This window comes from Rattus norvegicus, chromosome 18 (assembly GCF_021556685.1).
Source record: "Rattus norvegicus strain SHRSP/BbbUtx chromosome 18, alternate assembly SHRSP_T2T, whole genome shotgun sequence".
In the NCBI taxonomy this organism is placed as follows: Eukaryota; Metazoa; Chordata; class Mammalia; order Rodentia; family Muridae; genus Rattus; species Rattus norvegicus.
In genome coordinates, this window is record NC_141551.1 from 80,109,109 (window position 1) to 80,134,787 (window position 25,679).

The 25,679-nt window shown below is 48.5% G+C and overlaps 1 protein-coding gene across 1 annotated transcript; it reads left to right on the forward strand.

Moving 5' to 3' along the window:
- Window positions 1-3,074: 3,074 nt before the first annotated feature.
- Window positions 3,075-24,821, forward strand: Dipk1c (divergent protein kinase domain 1C). Its single transcript, NM_001432480.1, is given in 4 exon segments — window positions 3,075-3,292; window positions 13,130-13,786; window positions 20,219-20,383; window positions 23,796-24,821. Coding segments are annotated over 4 exon segments (1,230 nt in total). The 5' UTR covers window positions 3,075-3,103; the 3' UTR covers window positions 24,015-24,821.
- The last annotated feature ends 858 nt before the right edge of the window (window positions 24,822-25,679 follow it).

The window sequence follows — 25,679 nt, forward strand, 5'->3', positions numbered from 1 at the left end:
CAAGGAAAGAGTTCAGGACCCAGAGGATATGTTCAAACATATTCCTCACCCTGAAATGCTCCTGCACTCTTCAACATAGCCTTCAGAAATCAGATAGAAATATTTATCGGTTAGAAGAAATTTCTTGAGGAAAAATTCTTCAGCGTACTCAAAGCTTTCTGATCTTCTGGGGGAAACGCTAGCACCATTGTTCCACTAATCTATTTTGTGTTGGGTACTGTATTGAGTTCTGGGGCTACAGAATACAGTAAGATACAGCCCCACCACTGAGGATCTCCAGTCGAATGACCCTGCAGTGTTGAGGCTGTGTCAGAGATGCTCAAATAACACAGAACGTCTCAGAAACGAGATGTGTTCATTTTGCTGAATGTCAGTGAGACCTTAGTAGGGCTTGTGTATGAAACTTTCTCCCAAAGGCTCCCTTATTGAAGGCTTTGCCCCTAGTTGATAGCTTCTTATCATCAAGAAGAGATTAGGTCGAAAGGGCTCTTAGCTAATCCATTGATTGATCCGTGTTCTGATGGAGTCAAGGGGAGGCGATAGAAAGCAGGATATAGGTCCTGACTGGAGGTAGGAGGTTGCCTGGGATTAATTATGCCCTGACCTTCCTATCAGGCTCTTGCTTCGTGGCTGCTCGATGCTGAACAGCCATTCTTGCTTCTGTAATAGTCTGAGTCATGGATGCACGGGTACAGATTACTGGGGACGGAAGTCTCTGAAACCATGGACCTGAATATGTCCTTCCTTGTTAAAATAGTTTTTCTCCAGTTCTTGTCATAGTGATGAAACAAAACAAAATGCTAGACACTCAGGTGTGGGCCATAAGCCTGGATCTAGAATCTGGGGGTACCCTGGGCTTACCTCTTGTTTGCTCACAGGACTTTTGACTCAGTGGTGATTCAGAGCTAAATTTACATTTCCTTCAAGGCAAAGGAAAACAAGTTCATGAAGATCTGCATAAAGGAAGTTTGCTATGGTGGTAGGAAGAGTCTTTGTCCCATTTCTCAGTGTTATGAATCCAGTGTGGTATGGGAGTCAGGAATCAATGGATTAGCTCAGAGCCCTTTCGACCTAATCTCTTCTCAATGGTAAGAAGCTATCAGCTAGGGGCACAGCCTTCAACACAGTAGCTGAGATTTCACAGTTTAAGGAGTTTTAACATGTTTAAATCAAGTTGCTTTGACCCCTCTACACCTTGTCTGCTTATACTGTACACTTATTTATGACCCATAGGCATCTGCCGCCTGTCCTTATCGGAACTACCCGTCATTTGAATTGAATATAATCAGGTGTCCCTTTCCACACTCTCAGGCTAAGGGCACAGTGAACTGAGCTCTGATGGACTTCACTCTATCTGGCTTTGTGAGAAGGCAAAGCACACAACAAGAGCAGTGCAGTTCTGGGCATGTCCAGGGGTCCAGAGAATGCTCTAACTTCTGCATTCAAACAACGTTAAATGGAGCCCTTGGTTATGGAGTTACCTTTCTTGTTTTTTGTTTTGTATAAAACGCCAAGGGGAGTTTGCTTAGTCATGTAGTCTAAAAGTCACAAAGTCAAACTGAATCCTAATATTAATTTTAACCTCAAGGTTTGCTTCCCACTTTCCCTGGGTTGGTTGGTTTGCTAAGATAGGTTTCACTATACAGCCTTGGTTGTCTTGGACTTGCTGTGCAGACCAGGCTGGCCTTGAACTCACAGAGATTTGTTTGACTCTGCCTCCTGAGTACTGGGATTAACAATGTGCCTCCATGACCCATTTTATTCCTTGGTTAAAAAAAGAGAGATTGAAATAAATAGTGTTTGAAATAGTCTTTCCCAGGAAAGAACACACCAATTGGCTATCTGATAGGAAATAAGCATGAAAACAGACAGATAAGTAACATTATACAGAATGAGCAGGGTATTTAGAAATTGTGTGTGTGTGTGTGTGTGTGTGTGTGTGTGTCGGCCATATGTTTGAGAGTAGGGAAGGGTATGTGGAAGGGTTTGGAGGGAGGAAAAGGAAGGGGAAAAGACAAAATTATAATATCACAAAACTACAGGATACATTTTAAAAGTTAAACTGTATCTTATTCTCCTCTGTGCCTGCAGTTGTTTACTCGGTCCAGGGCCACAGGAAGGCGCCTCCCGAGTCTTGTAAGTTTTTGGGAACTTCCTGTGAGTCTTACAACTCATTCTGAGCGTTCCATTTGTTCTAAAATTCTGGGAGGAAGCAATCCCAGAACCAGAGACTTGAAGAATAGACTAAGTTAGGACACCAGTTCCCTAGAGGTTATTAGAGAACAGCTTAATCAGGGTGAGAAAGGGAGCTTGAGAAGGTAGAGCACAGGGCAGAGGGAGGGCGTCTGGGATGGGGTTTGCAGCAACCCTGCTGCGTTTTTGTCTGGTGAATGCCTGAGCCAGAGGCCCTGTCTCTTTTAGTGCCCTTCAAAGTGACAATACCTCTCAGGACTGCCATTCTCTTTGCTAGAGAATAGACTGGACAGAGTGGCCCTAAAAAGACCCAAGCAAATGAAAAGTCAGGGGTGAACCATTGTCGTGGCCGTGTTAGCGCTGACACCTCATCTCTCTTTACTCCCGCAAGGAACTCTCAATTCCTGTGCAGTCCGGGAGGCTGCAGTGTGGCCCCGCGCTCTTGGGAAGGGGCAGTCGAGGTATTCCAGATGGTCCCTCACTACCTCCATTTCTTCTCTCCAAACCTAGAGATGTCACCCGGGGAAGCGGGGAGGGATCCGAAGCTAAGGTCAGACTTGGTGGAGATGATGAGGGTGAGGAGAGAGCCGCAGCTTGGAGGTTGGAGGGGGTCGGGTGGGATCCTGGAAAGGGGCAAGTATAGTGGCTGGACAGAGGGCAGTAGTCTCAGAACGAGGGAAGGGGTGAGGCCCTGCGGAGAAGTGAGAGAGAGGCTTAGTCTTGGGGAAGAAAAGTGGAAAAGAAAGTGTGAAGGTGTCCAGGGTGGGTAGGTGGCCGAAACCGGGAGCGGCGGATCCCCACGCAGTGCTGGGACTCTTACGCGGCGCCCTAGGCCAGTTTCCCCTCCCGCCGCCCCTCCCCCTCCCCGCCTCTGGAGCTGCGGAGCGGCGACCCGAGCGCAGGGACCGCGATGGCGCGAGCGGTGGGCGTGCGGGGCCGGGTTGCACGGTACGGGCGCTGGCGGCGAGGCGCGCTCCTCGCCTTCGCCGCGTGGACCGCGGGCTGGGTGCTGGCAGCCGCGCTGCTGCTCCGCGCACACCCGAGCGTCCTCTCAGAGCGCTGCACGGACGAGAAGAGCCGGCGCATCCTGGCGGCGCTGGTAGGTCCCGCCGCCGCATTGCCCAGTGCCGCGCGTCCGGGTCGGGTTCCCAGACCCCTTCTCAAGGTCCTCGGTGTCCACACCACCTGCGATGCTACAACGTCGTAGCGACCACTCCATCCTGGGATAGGGGAGTTGGGGGAGGTTCTATGTGCTTATGAAATATCCAGGGAAAGAGCTAGGAGTTCGCTATGGGCGATCCCGGGCATCCATCCCTTTTCCTCCAAAATTAGCCTTGCGTCCCAGGACAGTATTCCTGCCGCAAAGTTTGCAGGGCCATTGTGGTGCTTACATCCATTCAGGTGGCCAGGTTTGGAGGATACACCTCTTTCCTAGGCCATCTCGCTCCTTAAGCCACCGTTCTCAGAGATCCCATGGGGCTGCCAGATCACCCCCACCTGATCAAACCCCATTGTTTGATTGTTGCTTGGTCTCCTCCTCCTGGTGACCTAAAGACAAGGCCTTTGGCTGTGTGGGTCCAGAGGTACTGAGGCAGACACCTTCTAAGGAGCACAACGCCCCATGAAGCCAGCCTGGTCGACCCTGTTCCGTGCTCTGCTGTGGTCCCTTAAAGGGGGAAAGTCAGGATTTTTACTGGGCTGCTCCTTAACTTGTCCCGGCTACTGTTGATACAAAGAAACATCACATCAGGGGGCTGCTGAATGGTCTGGTCTTTCCACCATGAAGTAAAATGCTCGTTTTGGTTTTTTCGTTTGTTTGTTTGTTTTTGTTTTTTGGATTCTGCTTAGGAATTAGTGCTTAGGAGAGAGTTGAGTATAGGGAGGCATCTCCGACCTCAGGAAAGGAGAAGAAAGCAGACTGCATTTGCTGCCCCACACCGCGATTGTTCACTTCCTAGACTACCAGAGTATTTGGTTTGAAACCGCCAAGAAACTCTCGGTGGGGTGGGGGTGGGGGTGTGTCAGTTCACTTGCTTAAAAAGGTGTTGTTTTTGTTGGTTTGTTTGTTTTGTTTTCAGACTGTGAGAAATTCGCAACAGATTAAGTATTAAACATTGATTGTTCCTCCTCCTGCTGCCTCTCCTTCACCATCTCTACTACTGCCTCCTTCCTTTTCCCTCCCCCCCCTCCTCCTCCTTCTCCTCCCTCCCTCCCTTCTCCCTCCCTTCCCCCTTCCTTCCTCCTTCCTTCTCTCACTCTTTCAAGGAGTTAGGAAAAATTAAGCCACCAAAGTATGTTTTCTAACTAAATGTTGCTCCTGTCACCTTGTTAACTTGCTTCCTCCGCACAGGGACACACAGGTCCTATCTACTGCTCACCACTCACCTGAAGCCTCACCAAGTTTTAAATCGCAAGATTTAAACTCTAGCAGCATTTGCTGTTCTTGCAGATGGGAACACTAATTTCCCCAGTAGGCATCTAAAACTCCCCCAAAATAAAACTCCCTTTTATTTTGGTGAAGCTCGCTGACTAAGACAACAAAATTTAATAGTTTGGGTAAGGTCCAGGTCCCATTTACAAACTTAATATAATCTTGTAGATTAGAGTAGGAGACAAAGCCCATTGTTTGTTTATTTACCTTTGGTCACGCTGAGACAAGCCTAATGGAAATTAAATTGCCTGATAGGATTTAAGTAATTGGTGGTCATAACTTTCCCAGCATTCCAGACTGTAAATTAAAACCAATTCTGTTTAGAAGCTTTACCAATACATCTTCAACAAAGCCATATGGGATCATTTTTACTTTGACAGAGAGCTGAAAAGATTGATTCTGTCCTTTATGGCTCTCAGTCTTAACTCTCGCCAAATTCCCAAAACCATTTTCCCAGAGTTTGTGTGTTGAAGTGTCAGGTGAACTGCTGTGTGAGTTCTTCACCGAAGCAAGCGTCTCTCTTTACCTTCCCATGGCCTTTCCTGGTGCTCTCATTCTGTGTTTACTGAGGTAAAACTGAAAAAGCACCCTGACTCACTTTACCCAAGACCTTAAATCAGGGCAGACCAAGACGCAGTTCCAGCCAGGCAGCTGCCAAGCAGAGGTTGGCATTGTGGCTTCTGAGGACTGGCTCTGAATCGCGCCTCTGTGTCCTGGCTTCCCCGGCACTTTGCATTTTGCCTGGCTTTCATCCTACATAATAAAAGCGGTTGTTATTTTTCTGACTGGCCTCCAGACTCTCATTAGCTTTCACTCTGAGTACCCAGTGCACATAAGAAATTAGAGCCAAAGGGAGGTTCTCTCTGGCAGAGCCAAGAGTCCTGGTGAGTCTCCCATGCTGGCGGGGTCTATGTTCCCAGGCCCCAGAGTGTCAGGTGGCTTTGCTGGTAGTGGGGGGAAACTTACCTGCAGAATATAGCAACCGCATGGTAAAAGAGCTGGCTGGAGGATGGGGTGGGGGTCTGTAAGTCCCCGGGGGTTTCCAACATTTGCAAAGACAGGAGTTGCTTAGAAGGCCAGCTAGACTTGGTTTGAAGGCTTCAATCCCTGGGTCCTTTGGATTCCCTGTTTTCCTGCTCCTTTTGTGTGACTTATCAGCTGCATAGCATCCACAGAAGGGGCACTTCTGGGTTGGCTGTGAGGTTGCTAGGGTTTTATTTCTCTGGGGAGCTATGTGTTGAGGCTCTGCTGGGCTGAGGAGTGGCTGGGGAGCATTAACACTGACACCCCAACACCCCTTGCTTCTCCAGGCAGATCAGTGTCTGTTGATGTCCATGCTATCCAGTAGCATAGGCAGAAGTACAGACTGCGCTATTTCACTTACTCCCCTCAACAAACTCTAACGGCAAGATTGCTGTTCTTGCAGATCGGAGCATTTAAGCCCATTGTCCTGCTTAATAAAGTTAATGTGTTGAGGATTCAAGACTCTACTTGGGGCCTTAGACAGTAGAGACCTTGAGTTGAAAGCCTCTACACTGCAAACCCTGGACACCAGCTTAGGGGACTCCACATCCTCCACACCATCTTCCCATAGGCTGCGATATTCAGAAAGCTTTACTACCTCGGACCGCTTAGGTGCTATGGAATTTAGCACTCTTGCCTACATTGAAGATTCTGTTTGTGTTTTTGTTTTTTAAAAAAAAAACAAAACAAAAAAAAACAAAAAAAAAAACCCAAAACCAGGGCAGATTCCCCCCCCCCCCCGTGTGTGTGTGTGCGTGTGTGTGTGTGTGTGTGTGTGTGTGTGATAATAGAGGCTGCACAGGCCTCAGGGAACACAGCAGCCTGGGCCTCTGCCCTGAAAGAGTTCATTGCGAGCAGACCCTTCCTGCAAACAGTCTTTGCCACACTTGTAGAAGAGGGTTGCATGATGGGGCGATGCTTCGAGGCTTGCTGAGATCCTGCAAGACATTGTGTGATTTCCTGGAGAAGAACTGTTCTCATGAAATCTGAATGCTTCTTATGTAGGAACTTAGTGCTTCTTTAACATCAGTCTCCTAGGTGATCCAGTCTCAAATGGTCTGCCCTGGATAGGTACACATGTCCAGGTATATATACATATGTACGTTGTCTATATATATGTAATAAACACACATGTATATCTATGTAATCTATGTTGAAAGGAGAGTTCATGAATTTGGAAAGGGGACATGGGAGGAATTAGAGGGGGAGGAAAGGGCGAGAGGTATGTGATGGTGTGTGTGTGTGTGTATGTGTGTGTATGTATGTGTGTGTATGTGTGTGTATGTTTGTGTATGTGTGTATGTGTGTGTATGTGTGTGTATGTATGTGTGTGTATGTGTGTGTATGTATGTGTGTGTATGTGTGTGTACGTGTGTGTGTATGTGTGTGTGTGTGTACGTCCACATGCAACACAGATTCACTATGAATTTTATTAATACTGAACTGTGCTAGCAGAGGATTCAGGGAGCTAGCTCAGTTGGTAAAACACTTTCCTTGAAAGTGTGAGGATCTGAGTTCCGTCCCCAGAACCCACTTAAAAAGTCAGGTACGGTTGCAGATGCTCGTAATCCTGCTGAGGAGGAGGAGAGAAAAGTCCGATTTTAAATACAGACTTAAAGAACATCTTTTGCTGAAGCAATAGGTTATGCTGCTAATCAAATAACTCAGCCTTTAGCACTCACATAATGAAAGTTTCCAGATTACCCTTTAAACTTGCAATTTTATGTTGAGTTTACTGGTTTCCTGTTTGCTGGACTCTTTATTCATCAGGCACAGACATGCCAAGCTCCGGAGAGAGGGAGGAGTTTAGTACTGGTAACCAGCCAGCCACAGGAGAGAGCTCTGCGCCTAAAGAAGATAGGTAGGATAAGTAGCAGAGCACCCGGACACAAAGTAACAACAGCGCTCACCCACGAGCTTGCTTCTGAGTGCACATTCTTAGGTGAATTTCTCTCTCGGGCCGCTGAGCAGTTGTGATGGTCAGCAGACTTGGGGGCCTTTGGTCACCCCACTTTACATCCTGGCCTTTTTGACACTAGACTTCCCAGCAAGAAGCCAACCTGTTGATCCCCAGAAAGAGCTTACATTTTACAAACCCACCAACCCCCTAGGACTGATACAAATTTAGTAGTGACACCATTGTTCTAAGCATTCCCTGACTCCTGTTTGGAAATTGCCCTCCAAATTTGCTGGGATGAATTTCCTGGGCATTTCAACAATTTTTGTTTTATTTCATTGGTGAAACAGATTTGTATATAAAGCAATATGTTGGTGGACCCAACACAGACAGTTCTCACAGGGCTGTCAAGTGGGGGGGGGGTGAAAGCGAGAGGGAGGGAGGGACAGAGGGAGAGAGAGAATCCAAGGATACACCCAGGAGTGGGGGAAGCTTTCTCGGGAATTTGACAGGTTGGGAAGCATGTCAGTGAGATGGGACAGAAGAATGACTGTTTTGAGTGGGGTTTGTTTGAGACAGTGTTTCACTCTACAGAAAGGCGGGTCTCAAATTTATGGCCCTCCTTCTGCCCCAGTGTCCCCAGTGCTTGAAATAGAAATTTTTAGAGTGTGCGTGTGAGTGTGTGTGTGTGCGTGCGTGCGTGCGTGCGTGCGTGCATGTGTGTGTGTGTGTGTGCGCGCACGCGTGTGTGTGTATGCATGCACACCTGGAAATATGTACATACATCCTACAGAGCACATATGGAGATCAGAGTGCAGCCTTGGGTGTTGATCCTTACTTTCTACTTCGTTTAGAAACAGGGTCTCTTTGGTGTTTACCATCCTGTATACCAGAGAGTCTCTGGTTTCTGCTCCCTCCCCAATCTTGCCACAGGAGCACTGGGATTACAGACTAGTGCTGACACACCTGCAGGTCCTCACAGTTGTGCAATAAGCACTTTACCCACCAAGCCATCATCCAAGCCCTGGAATCGTATTTTTGATAGACTATTCCAGTCTGGCCTGAGGCCCAGGTTTTAATTGCTCTCCATTCTGAAGTACCCTTTCTGATTCTCTGGTCACTTGTGCTTCGTCAAAATTTGGGCTGGGCCTCTGCATAGCTTGCTGTGACAGAACAACCCTCTGTTTCATTGCCCGATGATGAGGCTCCCTTCACTGGTAGCACTGAGGTCAGACCATGTCCTCCAAGAAGCCCTGACCCCACTCTCTCAGAACTGGGCCTGGGAAGCTGGAGAGGGGAGCTTACATTGCCCAGAAATGTATGCTAGGGACTGTGCCTCTGACTTGTCAGCTCTTGTGATGTCTCCTGTGACACTGGACAGTTTCTCTCATCCTGCATGCCCAGAGGCAAACCCAGCATGACCCAAAACTAAACTGTGTCATGTTCTGGTCCTGCCCATGCTGTGCTCCAGTGTTAGTCAGGAGCCTGGGAAGCTGTTGTTTCTTCTGTGCGCTAAGCCTAGGAGCTGCAGTGGAAAGGCAGCCCCATGAGTCCTCACTTACCAACAGGTTAACTGTTGTTGTCTGTGTTAATCTGTGTCAAGATGGGGACTAAGCCTCGGGGCCTTGTTCTAGACCAGCCTTGATGGGATTCACTGGCTCTGGAATCTGCAGGTGTAACCCATGACTGTGGCAGTGACAGTCACATTTAGAGGAGTAGGGTCAGCTCTCCCTGCTACACACACTTACTTTGACTCCTAAGCAAAGGAGAACAGCTCTGTGGCTGACTGGGGACATAGGCAGGGCCCAGCTTGTGACCTGGTCTCCAGGGCATCTTCTCTAGGCTTCATCAGGGCCTGGCTCCTTTCTCCCTTTGCAGCACCGTGAGATTACACAGTTCTGTCTCTTCCCCACACCACACACGCACTCCTTCATTTTCAGTTCTGCCCCGCACCCCATGCAAGAGCATTTTCAATTTAATTACTAATGCAGTAACATTAGAGAAATGCTTGTGGAGTTGATCCAAGGCCCTTTTGGGTATCACAAAGATTCTCTTGTTTAATTTAAAAGGATCTCGAGGAAGTGTCACATTTTCTTATCGGGTTTACTCTAGAGACGTGAAACTGTAAACACAAGACAACGTCGGGGAAACCCAGAGGCAGACAGTGGGTGACATGAGTGAATGACACGTACCGCGTTGTATGACCACGTCTCTGCACTTACTGCTTGTCTCAGTACCTACCCTTCCCAAGACTATGTGGGAAGGCCTCTGAGAAGCCTGACTGGCTGATCCGTATGTGCCGTGGGAGCACAAGAGCAAAGAGCGACTGACACCACCTTCCCAAGCTCACTTCCTGCCCCTGTGCCTTGGAGAGGGGTCCCAGAGCTAAGGTCAAAAGACAACAGTTCCTCCACATTCTCTCAAGTCCTGAGAACACCACAGCGTGGGAGCACAACTTGAAGCAAGGTCATTTAAAACAATTTCACCTGAGTAGGTTTATACAGTTTCCTTATGGCCGTTGCTTTTCTAGACATAAAAAATCCAGCCCAAGGAGGCCGGGAAAATGTCTCAGAAAATGTGAAGTTCTTATTGTACAAGCATAGCAACCTGAGCTTAGATCCTCACTGAGAGTCAGGCATGGTGGCGTACACTTGAAACCCCAGCAAGGGGGCAGGGCAGAGACAGGCAGAGCCTGGAATCACTGGCCAATGGGTGTATCCAAAACAATGAGTTTTCAGTTCATTGAGAGAGCCTGTCTCAAAAAGCAAGGTAAAGAGTAATATGGGAAGAAACTCACAGTTGATCTCCGGCCTCAATATGCAGAGGCATACACACACACACACACACACACACACACACACACACACACACACACACACATACTCTACAACCACCACCACCACCATCACCACCACCACCACCACTATCCCCACCATCATCATCATCAATGATGATGTGGCATCATCACCACCACCATCACCATCACCATCACCATCACCAGTAGCAGCAGCAGCAGCAGCAGGAGCAGCAGCAGCAGCAGCAGCAGCAGCAGCAGCAGCAGCAGCAGCAGCAGCAGCAGCACAACGCTGGGCTTATGGTGCTATTTTCTGGCTGGGAAATCAAGCCCAGCACTTTCTTTCTATTTTAAACTTGTACTTTGTTTCATGTATAGAAGCTTTCATAGCATTTACTTATGTGTACCACGTGTGTGCCCGGGGTCTGAGTCAGAAGTGGGTGTGAGACCCTCCTCTGGAGGAACACATGGCCCTGAGGTGCCATGTGTGCTCTGGAAACTGAACTCAGATCCTGTGCAAGAGCAGCAGGATGGGCTGCTGAGCCACCTCTCCAGCTCTGGGTCCCACATTTCCTTTCTGCAGAGCTCGGTTCTGAGAAGGCTTGTCACATGGTGTTTGACTAGTATGATCCTCCGGCTCCGTGCTTCACAGAGGTCTAAAGGGCATCATAACAGGAGAGACCTGTCACCAGGAAGCCAGTGGGGAGGGGCAGCTTGGACCCGAGGCTTCAGGTTCTGGGACTGCTGTGAAGTCAGGGTCTTAAAAGTGGTCAGACAATCCAGGCACCACCTTCAAGCACTGGTATGCTCTTTGCGAACAGGCCTTTTGAGCATCCTGTCTTTGGTCTTCATAGACGTCCACGATGTCTTCTTGACTACTTTGCCGCCTGGAATCTTTGCACGGTGCAGAGGAAGTGCGGTGTGCATATTGCGTGCAGGGCAGTGCCAGTCACCGGGCAGATTAGGAATTCTTAGATGTCCACAGTCAGAGTCAAGCGGCGGCTGTAAATGCCCCTCGTTTCAGCCTTGCTTGGCACCACATGTGGCCAAATGAGTCACGAAAGCTTGTGGTTTCCAGACAGCTTTGGGGTTTGAAATTATTTGAGTCTAAGCACTAGGAGTTTGTTTTCTTGAAGGCATATCTTATAATCAACTCAGAAACAATAAAGCTGAGTAAGGTGAAACTCCCTGCCCGACTTTGCAGAGAACATGCTGACGTATCCGGTCATGGTTCAAAGGTCATCTTGTCAGCCTGGCCCTGGGCTTGCTTTGTATCTCCCTCACGTGTGTCTGGCCAGGCTGTTCAGTCACAGTTACTGGGTGAGGAAGACAGAACAGCTAAGATAGAGAGGGGGGATGGAGGCCCTGACCAGGTAGGAGGCATACTGGTGACATTGCAGCCCACCAGTCAGACTTCAGGCTTTTGACCCTTCATCCAGTGGCTTGTTCTGGGCACCATACGGCATAGTATCTGCAGTGGATCATCCAGGTGTCTTACAATGAGCAAAACAGGGTGAAAAGACACTGAGATTTTACTCCTGTCATTGGACCATGTAAGGAGTAAGGATGTGGGTTCATATGTTGTAGAAGTCTGGGGTGAGGAGAGCAGCTTGCATTTGCTAATATGGAGGGACTCATCTGCTCAGGCTTAGAAACTACGCTCATCTTGTGCACACGTGAGTCCAGAGATTTAGACTTAATGAAAAATGGTGAAAATGAAAGAACAGAATTGTGATTCTTCTTCTTCCTTTACTCCTGTGTGTGCCTTCCTCTTTCTTGGTGGATGGTCAGCCAGAATAGCCTTCCTAGGAATCTATGTCATGGTAGGGAAGGTCACCAGATTCCCCCCTCCCTCTGAGTGGTTCTATCCCGGAGCCCCATCGTGTTTAGAAGTGACACCCCATCTAAGGCTTCTGGGGATCTGTCTTCACTGTTGCTACAATTGCAGACTGTCTCCATGCTTTCCCAGTGTCCCAAGACACTGCACCCTGTGCCTTACACCAACTCTGTGAGCCAGGAGCTCTGACATCCTGAGGGCTCCAGGAATGCAAGCACCTCGTGTTTGCAAACAGCAAGCAGCAGTGTGTTTGGAAGGGATAGCACCATGGTCACTCTGAGGGGCAGATGAAGCTCTGAGGCCTCATCCGACCTAACTGTCCCGGTATGGGAATGTTAAAAGTCTCTGGATAAGCTTCCAACGTGGAGTCAAAGTTGAGGGGTTGTGGCCTGGGTCCGTTCTTCCAGGGTTCAGAAGTTCTCAGGTGCATCCAGCTCGACAGCAGAGGATGAGCTCTTGACATTGGATGGGTGGTTTTGAAGGCCACGTCCTCGGCTAGACTGAGTGACATAATCCTGATGAGACTGTCACCAAGTTTGGGTTGCCCCTCTGTATGTGGGGGATCAGTTCTGGAACCTCCCTGAGAACCAAAAATCAACCCAAGGGTTTTGGTTCCTTCTACAGCAGCCCAGTGTCTGCACGGCATTAGCCTTTCCCTATGTTTTGAATCACCTCTGCGTTTCCTCTGATGCCCGGCACAAGGGAAGTAATTGCTACATTGTATAATAAAGGATGACGTGTGAAACAGTCAGTACATGTTCTATGCAGTTGCAACATTTAATCAATGTTTCCACTAAGGGTTGGCTGGGGAATTCACAGGCCGAGGTGATCACCTGAATCTACCTCCCGGGTGGCCTCCAACACTCTTGTGGGCATTTTCACTCCTCAGCTAATTACAAAGCCCTTTGCCCCCTACCCCTGCCCTGTTCTGACCTTCTGTTCCCTTTGTTCCAGTGCCGGGACTACCGTGGTGGCTGGCTCACAGGCGCCCTGTGCGAGGACCTGTGTGTGGCTGGGGAGCTGCTGTACCAACGCTGCCTGTATTATGAGCGGGGTAAGAAGGTGCTACAGGCCCAGTGGCGAGGTCAGACGGTTGTCCTCAAATCCAAGAGGGAGGCCTTCTCCAGCTTCCCGCCCCTCAATCTGTTGGAGGAGGAAGCGGGGCCAGGTGCCCCGATCCCTGAGGCTGAACTGCTCCTGATGGTGGCTGGGGAGGTCAAGAACACGCTAGGCTTGGAGCTGCCCAACAACAGCATAGCCCCGCTGTGGCCGGCCAGGCAAGGTCCGGGCTGGCGCCAAGAGCTGGCCAGCGCGTGGTCACTGCTCCAACAGGAGGAATATGTGTACTTCAGCCTGCTGCCAGATCTGAGCCGCCACATCCTACCGGTGCTGGGATCCTGTGGTCACTTTTACGCAGTGGAATATTTGGCCGCCGGTAGCCCTCACCACAAGGCTCTCTTCCCACTGGATGATGCCGGCCAAGCCCAGGCTATTAGTCACATCGCCCTCAGCTTCCTGGACATGGTGAGCCATTTCGACAGTGACTTCTCCCACCGCCTCCACCTCTGTGATGTCAAACCTGAGAACTTTGCCATCAAGAGGGACTTCACGGTGAGTGGAAGCAGGCAGCCGTGCTTGCGGTAAGAGAAGAGACTCTGGTCTCTGTGGGAGGAAGTGGGTTCTTGGCCTCCGGAAGGTAGCGGGTATAACTTTGGGAAGCCTTGAGGCTCGGGGCGTTTCCGGTTCCAGACCACTTCCTTGCCAGGTTGACAAAAGGATTTAAACAAATGCATCTTCTTTGGCTCCTAGAGGAGAGGTCAGGCCAGAGAAGAAACCCACAGGAGGCAGAGACAGGCAGGGGCGGGGGACATGTCTTACTTCCTTGAGGGCAGCTGTGATGGCTAGTTAGTGGTCTACAGGATCTGTGGTCTGCAGAGGATGGGTTTGCTGGGCTGCAGATGGTGTGGAGGAGAACTTCCAGGCCAGGCATTCTGTGTGCACAGCGCCAGTGCGCTGATAATAGTGCCAGCCGCCATTCCTCTTCTGGAGAGATTCTAATCAGTTCGAGCCTGCATGTAAGACTTTTAGAGAGACAGGTGGAGTTCTAGTGCTTGCTCACAGGGAAGGAGACGCGGGGAATGTCTAACCCCGCAGCTCTTGCAGATGGAAGGCACCCTTTTATCCTCAATTCTGGGGCTTCGCAGCTGTGCCAGAGATAAACTGTGGTGGATAAGAAGTGACTGAGAGACTGGTATGTTTTATAAGATAATATCCAACCCCTTCACCTCTTGGCTAAAAGTAATGTGCTGTGTTTCCTACCCCTGGTCTCCTTGTCTTCATGGTCAGGTGCTGGGCCACCCAACAGGAAGAGGTGACAGGATACCTGTGACATCACAGGCATCGGAGGGTTGTACTCTGGCCACTCAGCAACTTTGTTCTTATGCTACAAATGCTACTCAAACTGGCTTGCTCGTTTTGGGGATTGACTCATGGCAGAGGAATAAGCTCTTCATCCTGGTTAGGACATTGAGTTATTGTTATAATTATTGATAACAGTGAGTTATGGCCAGACCGTGGGACTTCACGGCAGGCTGCACTGCACTGACCTAGCCTTTTAAAAGCAGGTTGGAGTCTAGGGAACTAAATTTGCCACCAGCCTTGTGTGCAATCAAATTTTTGTCCTTGTGCTCACTGCGTCCTCCCGATGCCCAGTCTGTGGGTGCCCTGGAGGGGATGAAGACCCAGGGGGTGCAGCTTTAAATGAGAAAAGGTGGTTGTGGAGGTAGTTCTGGTGGGTTCTAGAAGGTTCTGGGGTCTCCAGCAGAGTGTGCACACTAGGGAGGAAGGTCTCGGGGCTCTCAGTACTGTATTATGCCTTGCTGTGAGTCCACCAGTGTCTCTTAGATGAAGCCCCCCTAATACAGTATCCAGCCAGTTGCTGTCTGGGGGTTACCACTCTAGGTAAGGCTTCCCAACGTAGTGAACAGAATCATGCAGGAGAAAGGCGAGCAGTTGCCTTCCACCTCTGAAAAGTTACTTGTGGTATGGATATAGCCATTATGACTCCTGACGACATAGCCACCTGAGACAGGGATATAATCACATGAGTCTTAGGGATGTGCAGTGTGGAATGCTGTCCTCTGGGCGTGACATGCCGTTGTCCCCTTGAGCTCTCAACAGCTGTGATGGCCTGCACAAGAGACATCAGGGCTGTTTGTGATCCACAGTGGAGGGGACAGAGGCACTCATGAGGCACACACTAGCACCAGGGGTTGACCCCTCCCCGAGGGTGGATTAGTGGTTATCCTTAACATTAGAGCGCTTGCTAGCAATGCAAATTCTTCGTTACATTTACTTATTTATTCTGTGTGTATGGTGAGGGGCATAAATGTCACGGCCTATGCAGAGAGGTTGGATATCAATTTATGGGAGTGGGCTCTGTCCTTAATACTATGTAGTTTGGATTCAGGTCCTCAGGTTTGGTGACAAGTGCCCTTACCTGGTCATCCATCTGACCATCCGTTTACCAGCAATGTAAATTTTCGTACTGCAGCCCTCAGACCTATTGAATCGGAGACTCTGGACAAGGTCAAGGTGCCAACTGTGAGCCAATCCAATACTCAGAAAGACTAAGCAGGAGGGTGGCGAGTTCAAGGCCAGCCTGGGGTGCATGATGAGATCCTGTCTCAAAAATACATACACAAACGAGCTAACAGACAAGGCACCTTTGAACCACTGCACTCCTGCTTCCAAAAGGTGGGCTCTATTCTTCACCCCTGGCTGACTCCTGCCCTGCAGAGGGAGGGGCTCTTAGAGATGAGGCACAAGAACAGAAGATTCCAAGTCTCCCAGTGCAGGTCTTCAGGATTTATGAAGTATGCACACGTGGACAGCTCGGGAAAGGAAGGTGACCCCAAACCTCACAAGGACTCCTTTCAAGCAAGAGAGACGCTTCCTGCTCTAGAGGGGGAGGGTGGAAGAGTGTGGGGAGACCAGAAACAGCCCACTCAGTGGTGAAGAGAGGATTATCGCCAGTGTTTCCAGTCTGTGCCCAGACCAGGTTCAAGCAGCAGACACCACTACCTACGCCATTTTGTGCAGGATAAGTTCTGTGATTCTCCCGATGCTGAGGAATATTGTGAAGGATTGTTTTGTTGCTGTTCTTATTTTAGGCACCCAGGAGCTGCGATTTATTCTAGGCTGCACGCAGTATAAATTAAAAATGAATCTCTCACTGGGAGATGAGAGGAACAGTGTCATGAATAGGGTTGAGGAGGAACACAGAGAAAGTGCCAGAAATCAGAGAGAAGTTATAAAGACAGGTTCATTAGCATAGCTCTCGTTAATTTTAAAAGATTAAAACTATTTTATCATTTCATGTGTCTGGGTGTTTTGCCTGATGGAGTCTGTATATCGCTTACAAGCTGTTTGTTTTTTTGTTTTGTGGTAAGGGGGTTGGGGGAGGTTCAAGATAGAAGTCCCTCTGTAGTCTAGGCTGGCTTTGAACTCAGAGATCCGCCTGCCTTTGCCTCTGAGTGCTGGGGTTAAAGGCCAGTGCCACTACCACCTGGCTTAAATTGATTGATTGATTGATTGATTGATTGATTGTACATGGGTGTTTTGCTTGCATGTATGTGTGAACATGTTTGTACCTGGTGTCCATAGATGTTAGAAGAAAGCTTCAGGTTGCCTGGACGTGGACTTACAGATGGTTGTGAGTCACTACGTAGGCGCTAGGAACCAAGCCTGGGTTCTCTGAAAGAGCAACGAGTGCTCTTCACCGAGTCATGCTCCAGCTCCCAGTTCTTACTTTCAGTGGTTTTAACCAAGCAGCAAGATTAGTTCTTAATTTTGACCAAATTACGTGGCAGGAAAGACAGATAAGCTATATAGACTGGGGATGTCCCTGTAGCTCAGGGACAGTCTTACCTGGCATGTGCAAAGCCCTGGGGTCAACCCTCAGCATTTCAAAACACAAAAATCAGCAGACACCCACTTTTAATTGGGATTAGGGGTGTGGCTCCCTGTAGGCTGCTTACCAGGTTTTTGTGATGTGTCTGGAGTCCCTGCAGATAGCAACAAGAAAAGGAGACAGGAGAAGGGAGGGGAGATGAGGACAGGTGTGTGTGAGGATGTGTGTGTGTGTGTGTGTGTGTGTGTGTAAGAAGAGGACATGTTGTTGTTGTTGGGGTGTGTGTGTGTGTTGTGTGTGTGTGTGTAGGAAGGGGGAAATTTTGGTGTGTATATGTGTGTGTGTGTATGAACGTAGGAAAGGAACATGTTGGCAGGTGTGTGGGGATGTAGAAAGGGTACATGTGGGCATGTATGTGTGTGTGTGTATGTGTGTGTGTGTGTATGTAGAAAGGGAACATGTTGGTGTAGAAAGGGAACATGTTGGGGTGTGTGTGTGTGTGTGTATGTAGAAAGGGAACATGTTGGTGTAGAAAGGGAACATGTTGGGGTGTGTGTGTGTGTGTGTATGTAGAAAGGGAACATGTTGGTGTAGAAAGGGACATGTTGGGGTGTGTGTGTGTGTGTGTGTGTAAGAAAGGGACATGTTGGGGTGTGTGTGTGTGTGTGTGTGTGTGTGTGTGTGGGTGGGTGTAGGAAGGGGGCATGTTGGCGGGTATGATGTTAGCCTGTGTGTGGGGGATGTAGGAAGGGAGACTCGGAGTAGATATGATCAAGATGTTTAGAGCATATGCATGAAATTGTCAGTGACTGAATAAAAAGATAAAATGAAAAAACTAAAAAGAATTAACTCCCTCAAGACAAACAGACAGCAATAGCCTATTTGCCTGGACTGAATTGATTGTTAGGCAAAGATCCTGAAAGGAGAGGGTCTCTGCACTTTACTCTCATTGTTGTGCTGGTTTTAAAATAGTTTAAGTCCCTTCTGCTGTTTTACTGATAACCCCTGACCCTGAGTGAAGAGAGGAAAACAAAGGTAGAAACGAGAAAACATCTTCCAAAGCCAAATGACACCAGGCAATGAACCCCGAGATGCTACTGTGTTGGGGGTGGGGGGACCTGACATTTTCACAACGGCTTGCGAGGACTTGTAGGAAGCCAGTTCCATCAAAGATGTCACATTTTAAATGACTTCTTATCTTAAAGCTATCAGCTGGCGGACTTGGGCAGACTCCAAATTCTCAAAAATTTGAGCTCACTTTTTTTTTATCCAGGTGGTGGAGGAAAATCTGCATAATTTATAAGCTATTCTTTTTCTGGTTTCGAAGCCCATTTGGTTGAAAGCCAGAAGGATAAATCTGCAATTCCCGCAGTCCTCAAGTTCTTACTCTGACAGTGGAATTAGTGGTTGATGCCCTTGGATCAGGGCTTATTTATGCGGATCCTAATTTCAGTGCCGTTTCCCCACGGCCCATCTGGTTGGTATGTTGATGCCCGCGATTGTTGATAGTCTTGGGGCTCAATTATGTATCCCTCCCAGCATTAGCTATCCTCACCCGGGTAGCTGTGAAGAAATGTGAAACTTAGCAGGGTCAAAATGGAATTCTCACAACAAACATAAACAAGGGGGTAAGGGTGGAGGAAGGCACTGCAACTGAAGCCTGATATTGTCACATGGATCCTGTCAAATCTACAGGCTTTCACAGAAGCCACCATAGCCTTGAACAACACACTTCTGTGAGTTCACAAGGACGTCGGCCCCATTACTGTTCATTGATCCTTGGACAGATGCCATGGTTGCTGTCAGTCAGTGTTTCTCGCCTTACTTTTGTCTTTTTTGTCTTGTATATTGGGTTGTTTGCACACTCTCGAATGTGTGTGTGTGTGTGTGTGTGTGTGTATGTGTGTGTGTGTGTGTGTGTGTGAGAGAGAGAGAGAGAGAGAGAGAGAGAGAGAGAGTGAGTGTGCCTGCTTGTGTATATATGGAGGTCAGAGTTATTCCTCAGGAGCTGTGAAACTTTAAATTATTATTATCGTTGTTGTTGTTGTTGTTGTTATTATTATTATTATTATTATTATTATTATTAGCAGGATTTCTACTAGCCTAGACCTCACCAAGTAGATTAGGCTTAACTGGTTAACTCTCAAACCCCAGGGATCTATTGTTTTTTGCTTCCACAGCTCTGGAATTACAACTTTTCTTTTCTCTTCTTTTCTTTTCTTTTCTTTTCTTTTCTTTTCATTTAACATGGGTTTTAGGGATTGAACTCAGGTCTTCAAGCACACTTTAGTAACCAAGCTATCTGCTCCGCTCCCTGATTTTTGCCTTTAAAACCACCCCCTTCCCCTGACCTCTAACAATGAGCCTGTATTTCACCTGCACCTGCGTCTCACCCCGGCCACACTTTTGCTATTCTAGTCCCAAGGAATTTCTCTGAGAAAGCTTCTCTGATTATTTCTGTTGCTTATGTTGACAAATGTCACAGACAGTCAAAAGGGAAATGGAAGGCACGGGCTCAAGAGATGGTGGCTCCGTGGTTAAGAGTGCCAGCTGCTCTTCTGAAGGACCGGTTTTCATTTCCAGAACCCAGGTTGGATGGCTCACAACCACCTCTAACCCAGCCAGAGATCCAATATCGTCCTTTAGCCTCACAAGCATTTGCACACTTGTGGCATACGTGCACCCAAATACACACATATACCTAAGTACAGATACAAGTGAACTTTAAGAAAGCAACAGAAAGAAAATCCATTTTAAGGTATTGTAAGTATTCCATTACTTTTAATGTCCAGAAAGGGCCCAACGATGAAAGTGTTATGACTGGTTACAGTCCTCAACCCTAGGCTTGAGTTAGTGACATGAACAGATTTTTTTTTTACAGTAAAACTTTAGGACTTGATTTAAGACAACAGCGTGTGTCAAAGGAAGCATTTGTAAATGCCCTGGGGGAACAAGGTGAGGACCTGGGCATTTCCTCTGGACAGGTGGACTCCGTGGTCACAGCCCATGGTGGACCTTTCTCCAGTCACCTGTGACCCATTGACATCAGGGCAGGAAAAGGAACCATAAATGGGTTCTCTTGCAGGGCCCACGCTCTGATTCGATGGCTGTCCCCGCTGTTCTGATTTCAGGTGGTGGCTATTGACGTAGACATGGCCTTTTTTGAGCCTAAAATGAGGGAGATCCTTGAGCAAAACTGCACGGGAGATGAAGACTGCAATTTCTTCGACTGTTTCTCCAAGTGTGATCTGCGAGTGAACAAGTGTGGAGCCCAGCGTGTCAACAGCAACCTGCAGGTGAGCAGTCTAGACGGCTGGGGATGATGGCGTTGGTGGCTGCATGCCTCTGGGTTCATTGCATCCTCCAGGGTGGGGGCAGGGGTTCCTCACTGTAGGATGATGTCATTATACAGGTGAAGGTACGTACAGGATAGAAGGAGGCCTGTCATTGGATGAGAGAGAAGGATGGGCGGGAGAAAAGTTTTAGAGAGGAGGGGAGGCCAGAGCGAGGGGAGGGAGCTGAGAGAACATGGTGGTGGATGTTAAGATTCCTCTCTGCACATACTACAGGTTGTTATGACTATTCTTAAGGGATGGGTGTGTACAGGATTTTGTGTTGTCTAGATGGTCAAATTATATCTTATCAATTGGATCAGAGGATATTGTGTGATGTGTTCTTTCATGTGGGGACTTAATTGAGTTCAAGAGAGTGCCTGATGGCCAGACAAACCGGCCCACCACAGAATTGGGATGTGTGTGCCTGGTGTGGTGGAAACTAGCCACTAGAGCTGTGAGTGGGGCCAGGGCTGTCTGACAGGGTGCGGTGTTGAAATGTCTCCCAGAGAGTGAGCAGGTCAGAAAGTACTTGAGGGCAGCGTGACGTAAATTAGTGTTAGTTTCTATGGCCCCTGGAGCCAGAACTAGTGAGATCCACTGCTTTTTTTTTTGTTTGTTTGTTTTTATCTCAACACTTCACCACACTTTTTTCTTACTACCTGGGTGGTGGTTGCCTAAGTGGCCCAACGGGATCTGATGAGTGGAGGTCCCAACATAGCCCCCAGTGGGTTCTTCTCTCTTTCCTGAACCTCCCCTTGAGGCTGCTTCTGAGAATTTGTTTGGAGATTCTATTGGGGGAATGCATTTACTTGCATGCCCTGGGCTAAAGAATGGTCCTCCTTCTCTCTAGGAGGTCTAGAGCAGGAAGCAGTAAGCACTCTGAATTCTGAAATAGGAAGGGGACCCTTGCCTAGCCAGCCAGATCAGCCGCACTCACCTTCGTGATTCATAAGGAGGCATGTCCTCAAATTGTCCTCGTACTTAAGGAGATCCGTTCTTTCTGCAAGTGTCTGCCTTCCTGTAAATCCTCATATGGAGAGAAAGCATTGAGAGCTAAGTCCCCTTGTCCTAAAACTTCTTTTTTTTTCTTTTTTTTCTTTTTATTAACTTGAGTATTTCTTATTTACATTTCGAGTGTTATTCCCTTTCCCAGTTTACGGGCCAACATCCCCCTAGCCCATCCCCTTCTTTATGGGTGTTCCCCTCCCCATCCTCCCCCCATTGCTGCCCTCCCCCAAACAATCACGTTCAGTCTTAGCAGGACCCAGGGCTTCCCCTTCCACTGGTGATCTTACTAGGATATTCAATGCTACCTATGAGGTCAGAGTCCAGGGTCAGTCCATGTATAGTCTTTAGGTAGTGGCTTAGTCCCTGGAAGCTCTGGTTGGTTGGCATTGTTGTTCATATGTGGTCTCAAGCCCCTTCAAGCTCTTCCAGTCCTTTCTCTGATTCCTTCAACGGGGGTCCTATTCTCAGTTCAGTGGTTTGCTGCTGGCATTCACCTCTGTATTTGCTGTATTCTGGCTGTGTCTCTCAGGAGAGATCTATATCCGGCTCCTGTCGGCCTGCACTTAATTCAGTTCACTCTCCCAGCCACACCTCTCCTAGTCGTCTTCCCAAGAGCTTTGCACTAGGGTCTGATGGACTCCTGAGCTGAAGCGAAGCAGATTAAGCCAGGTGCACAGGAAAGCACACTGTGGGGCTTTCTTGCCGTGAAAGAGAGACTCACGAAACAGAGCTATCCCTCAGGTGGCTCTAGCCCAGGCCAGGCAACGCTGGCTCCATCGCCACAGGTTCTACAGACTTCTGAGTCAAGTGCCAAGGTCACCGATGTTTTGTCTTTAAGAAGGCTAGCCGATGATGTGGGCTTTCGGAGTGCCATCCCAGCCCCTCCCATGAGGAGCTACCCCTTGATGGATCTGTGATTCTGCTGTCCTAGAGCCATGCATGTCCTAGAGACAAGATTTTTTTTTTTAACCATATTTGATCTCATCCGCAAGTCTTTGCATTGAGAAACTGACGTCTGGTGAAAATGGCTTTGTGGGTTAAGTCACTGGCCAAACTCAACACCTTGGTTTTGATTCCTAGAAGTCAAACAGTGGAGAGAACTGACTCCTGCAAGTTGTCCTCTGACCTACACAAACATGCATGTGCACACACACATATACACATACACATATATGCGTGCGCGCACACACACACACACACACACACACACACACACACACACACACACACACAGCTCTTACAGACTCACTGAGAAGCAAGTGGAACCTTGAGCCAAAGAAAACTGGCCGGAGAGGGCAGGTGTAATGAGACACAGACGAGAAACCCAAAGGGCCAAAGGATTTAGGAAATTATCTCATATCTCATCTCACCATTGAAAGACATAATTAAAACGATGTTAATTAAAACTCAACCATAATATGCTTTCACCAATTGGGGAGAGTCATTAAAATGCTATTAAGTGCCAGCTGAAGCTCCAGGGAGTTAGAGGACTGTCCACCCTTATCATGACATTACATTGTGGCTCTAGCGTGGCTGTGGACACACTCATCCCCGTGCCTGACTACTGTCTTTGAATACAGCTCCAGAAGTGAACGTGAGCTTCCATTGGGATGTAATCTAAAGAAAGCCCTGAGTGAAAACTGTTCAGGTTGTAAGTCAGCACTTGTCACATGATCTCGTGTTCACTAGGCGGCGTTTTATCGGAAAGTCAGATGCACTTTGTGTGTCAGAGTTCAGTCGCTGTGATAAATCGCCCGATACGAACAGCTTATGATGAGGGAAGTTTGGGGTCAGCCTTTGGTGAGCCTGATCCTTTGTTTGGTGCCAGTGGGAGGCACAGCATCCTGGCTCAGGTGTATGGCAAAGAAGAACTGTTTACCTCATGGTGGCAGGGAAGCAAAGAGGGAGAGGGAGATCTCCTCCATCCCAGCGTGCTTTGCAAGGCACACAGCAAGGACCTAACTGACTCACACCTCCTAACAGCTCTAACACATTCCAACAGCACCACAGGCTGGTGACGAAGCCTTCAGCGTGTGGATCTCTGAGGCACACTTGACTCTGAAGGTGTCTGGGAAATGAGGCTGACAGAAAGCCTGAAGGGAAAGTTAAGCGCTGTTCTCTGCAGCTCCCAGTCATGTTCCCCACTGGGGACCCTAAAACCTATAAGTAAGTAGTGTGTGGACCGAGTCTGAGGAGCTCTTCAGGTGTACTGTGGTTCCCAGCGCTGCATGGCTGAAGGTTTAAGAGGGAAACTCCTGTAGGTGTTATGATTCTCTCTGTAGAGCTTCCTCAAGGTAAGGGTGTCCTTGAGACCCAGGAGGTGAGTTGCTTCCCTGAATTAACCTCTCATTCCTCCCTCCCCCAGGTCATCTGTGATAAAATATTCCAACACTGGTTCTCCTCATCACACAGGAGCCCCGCCATCTCCCCGCAGCTTCAGCTGCAGCTACAGCAGGCCGTTCAGGAGTGTGCTCACCACGGGGACCCCTCTGGGAATTCCTGGACAGCCTCCTCCAGTGTGTTCTGGAAGCTTAGATGGCTCTTGCAGGCCACTCTGAAAGAGCTGCAGGAGGTGGAGAAGTAGCCTTTTTCTTGCTTTGGTCATCAAGAGTGGACGGAAGTGACTTTCAATCGACTTCTCCAGTAGTCACTATGCAAATGAGCTGTCAGAGGTGTTGGAGAGCCCTTCTGAAGTGTGCTGTGACACGGACCTCTCTTGCCCCTGCCTGGCTTGGTTTGATCTTGTTTCCTGGCGACCTCTGGCCTGTCACCCCTTCAGAAGTGACCAAAGAGAGGAGTTTCATCAGAGTTGCCAGTGTGCAACCCTCTGCGGACTGTACATACCTTGCCATGAGAGACAAGAGGAAGCTGCCCTTCCATGCTAGCCACTAGCAAGCTGAAGAGTGACTGTGGGCATGAGATGAACGTGTTTGCAAATAATTGTGTGCACCTGTGCATACGTGTGCACCCGTGAGTGCATATGAGCACGTTTGGATACATGAATGTGTATTGAATATACACGAGTATGTTGTGTGTAAATACACATGGGCTTGTGTGTGGGATTACACATGCTCTCATAATTATGAGCATTCCTGTGTGTGTGTGTGTGCGCGCGCGTGCGCGCACGTGTGTGTGAGCGCATGCTTTTAGGCTTGTGCACACATCCATGAACCAGTCACTGTGCCTGTGACTCTGTGCTCCTGGATGAATCGATGTGAGTCCACTCAGAAGTGCATGCATGTGTAACATCCAGAGGCGAGCAAGTGGGTGGGCACTCGGAGCCTGTGTGGAACGGTGGCTTTTCAATGTGTCCCTAGGAGTCTTGCCTAGCTAGCTGGCAAAGAAGTGTTACTTTTTTCTGGAATTAAATGCAATAAAACGTGGTATCCTTTGGGGACATGATTTGCTTTGGGGAGTGTGTGGGGAGGCAGCTTTTAATGTTTTTCATTTTGTGGAATTTTAGGGAGCACTTTACCGTGCATTGTGGCACATCTTCCTTCTGAGCTGGACCGAGTGTCTGCAGTGTGCAGTGTGTCTTGCCGTGATGGAGATAGTTTAAGTAGAGCGCTGGGGTGGGCCCTGACCACAGGCAGAACTGTGGCACTCGGCTCATTTGTGTGGACCAAAGACCCAGGGCATCAGCCTACACTGTGGTACACGTGCTCCTTGTGGATATTTGATGACGCTCTTCTCCTAGGGCAGACTTGCACAAAGCCAGCCAAACTGTACATTGCTCCCCCGAAATGAGAGTGGAACCAGCAAGCCTTACACTTACCTTCTTTTTTATTTTATTTTATTTTATTTTATTTTATTTTTTTGGAGCTGGGGACCGAACCCAGGGCCTTGCGCTTGCTAGGCAAGCGCTCTATCACTGAGCTAAATCCCCAACCCCTTATGCTTACCTTCTTACTTCTGCTCAGAACAGGGACCCAAAACTCTGCAATCACAGGGAAGGGGACTCAGGAAGGATACGATGTCTTGAAGATTTAGAAGGTGTGCTAGTCGTTTATTAGGAGAAAAAGACAAAATTCGGAGTTTTGTTTAAGATTTATTTATTTCATGTATATGGGCACACTGTAGCTGTCTTCATACACACCAGAAGAGGGCATCAGATCCCATTACAGATGGTTGAGAGCCACCATGTGGTTGCTGGGAATTGAACTCAGGACCTCTGGAAGAGCAGTCGGTGCTCTCAACCACTGAGCCATCTCTCCAGCCCAAATTCGGAGTTTGAAACACTGTACAGAAC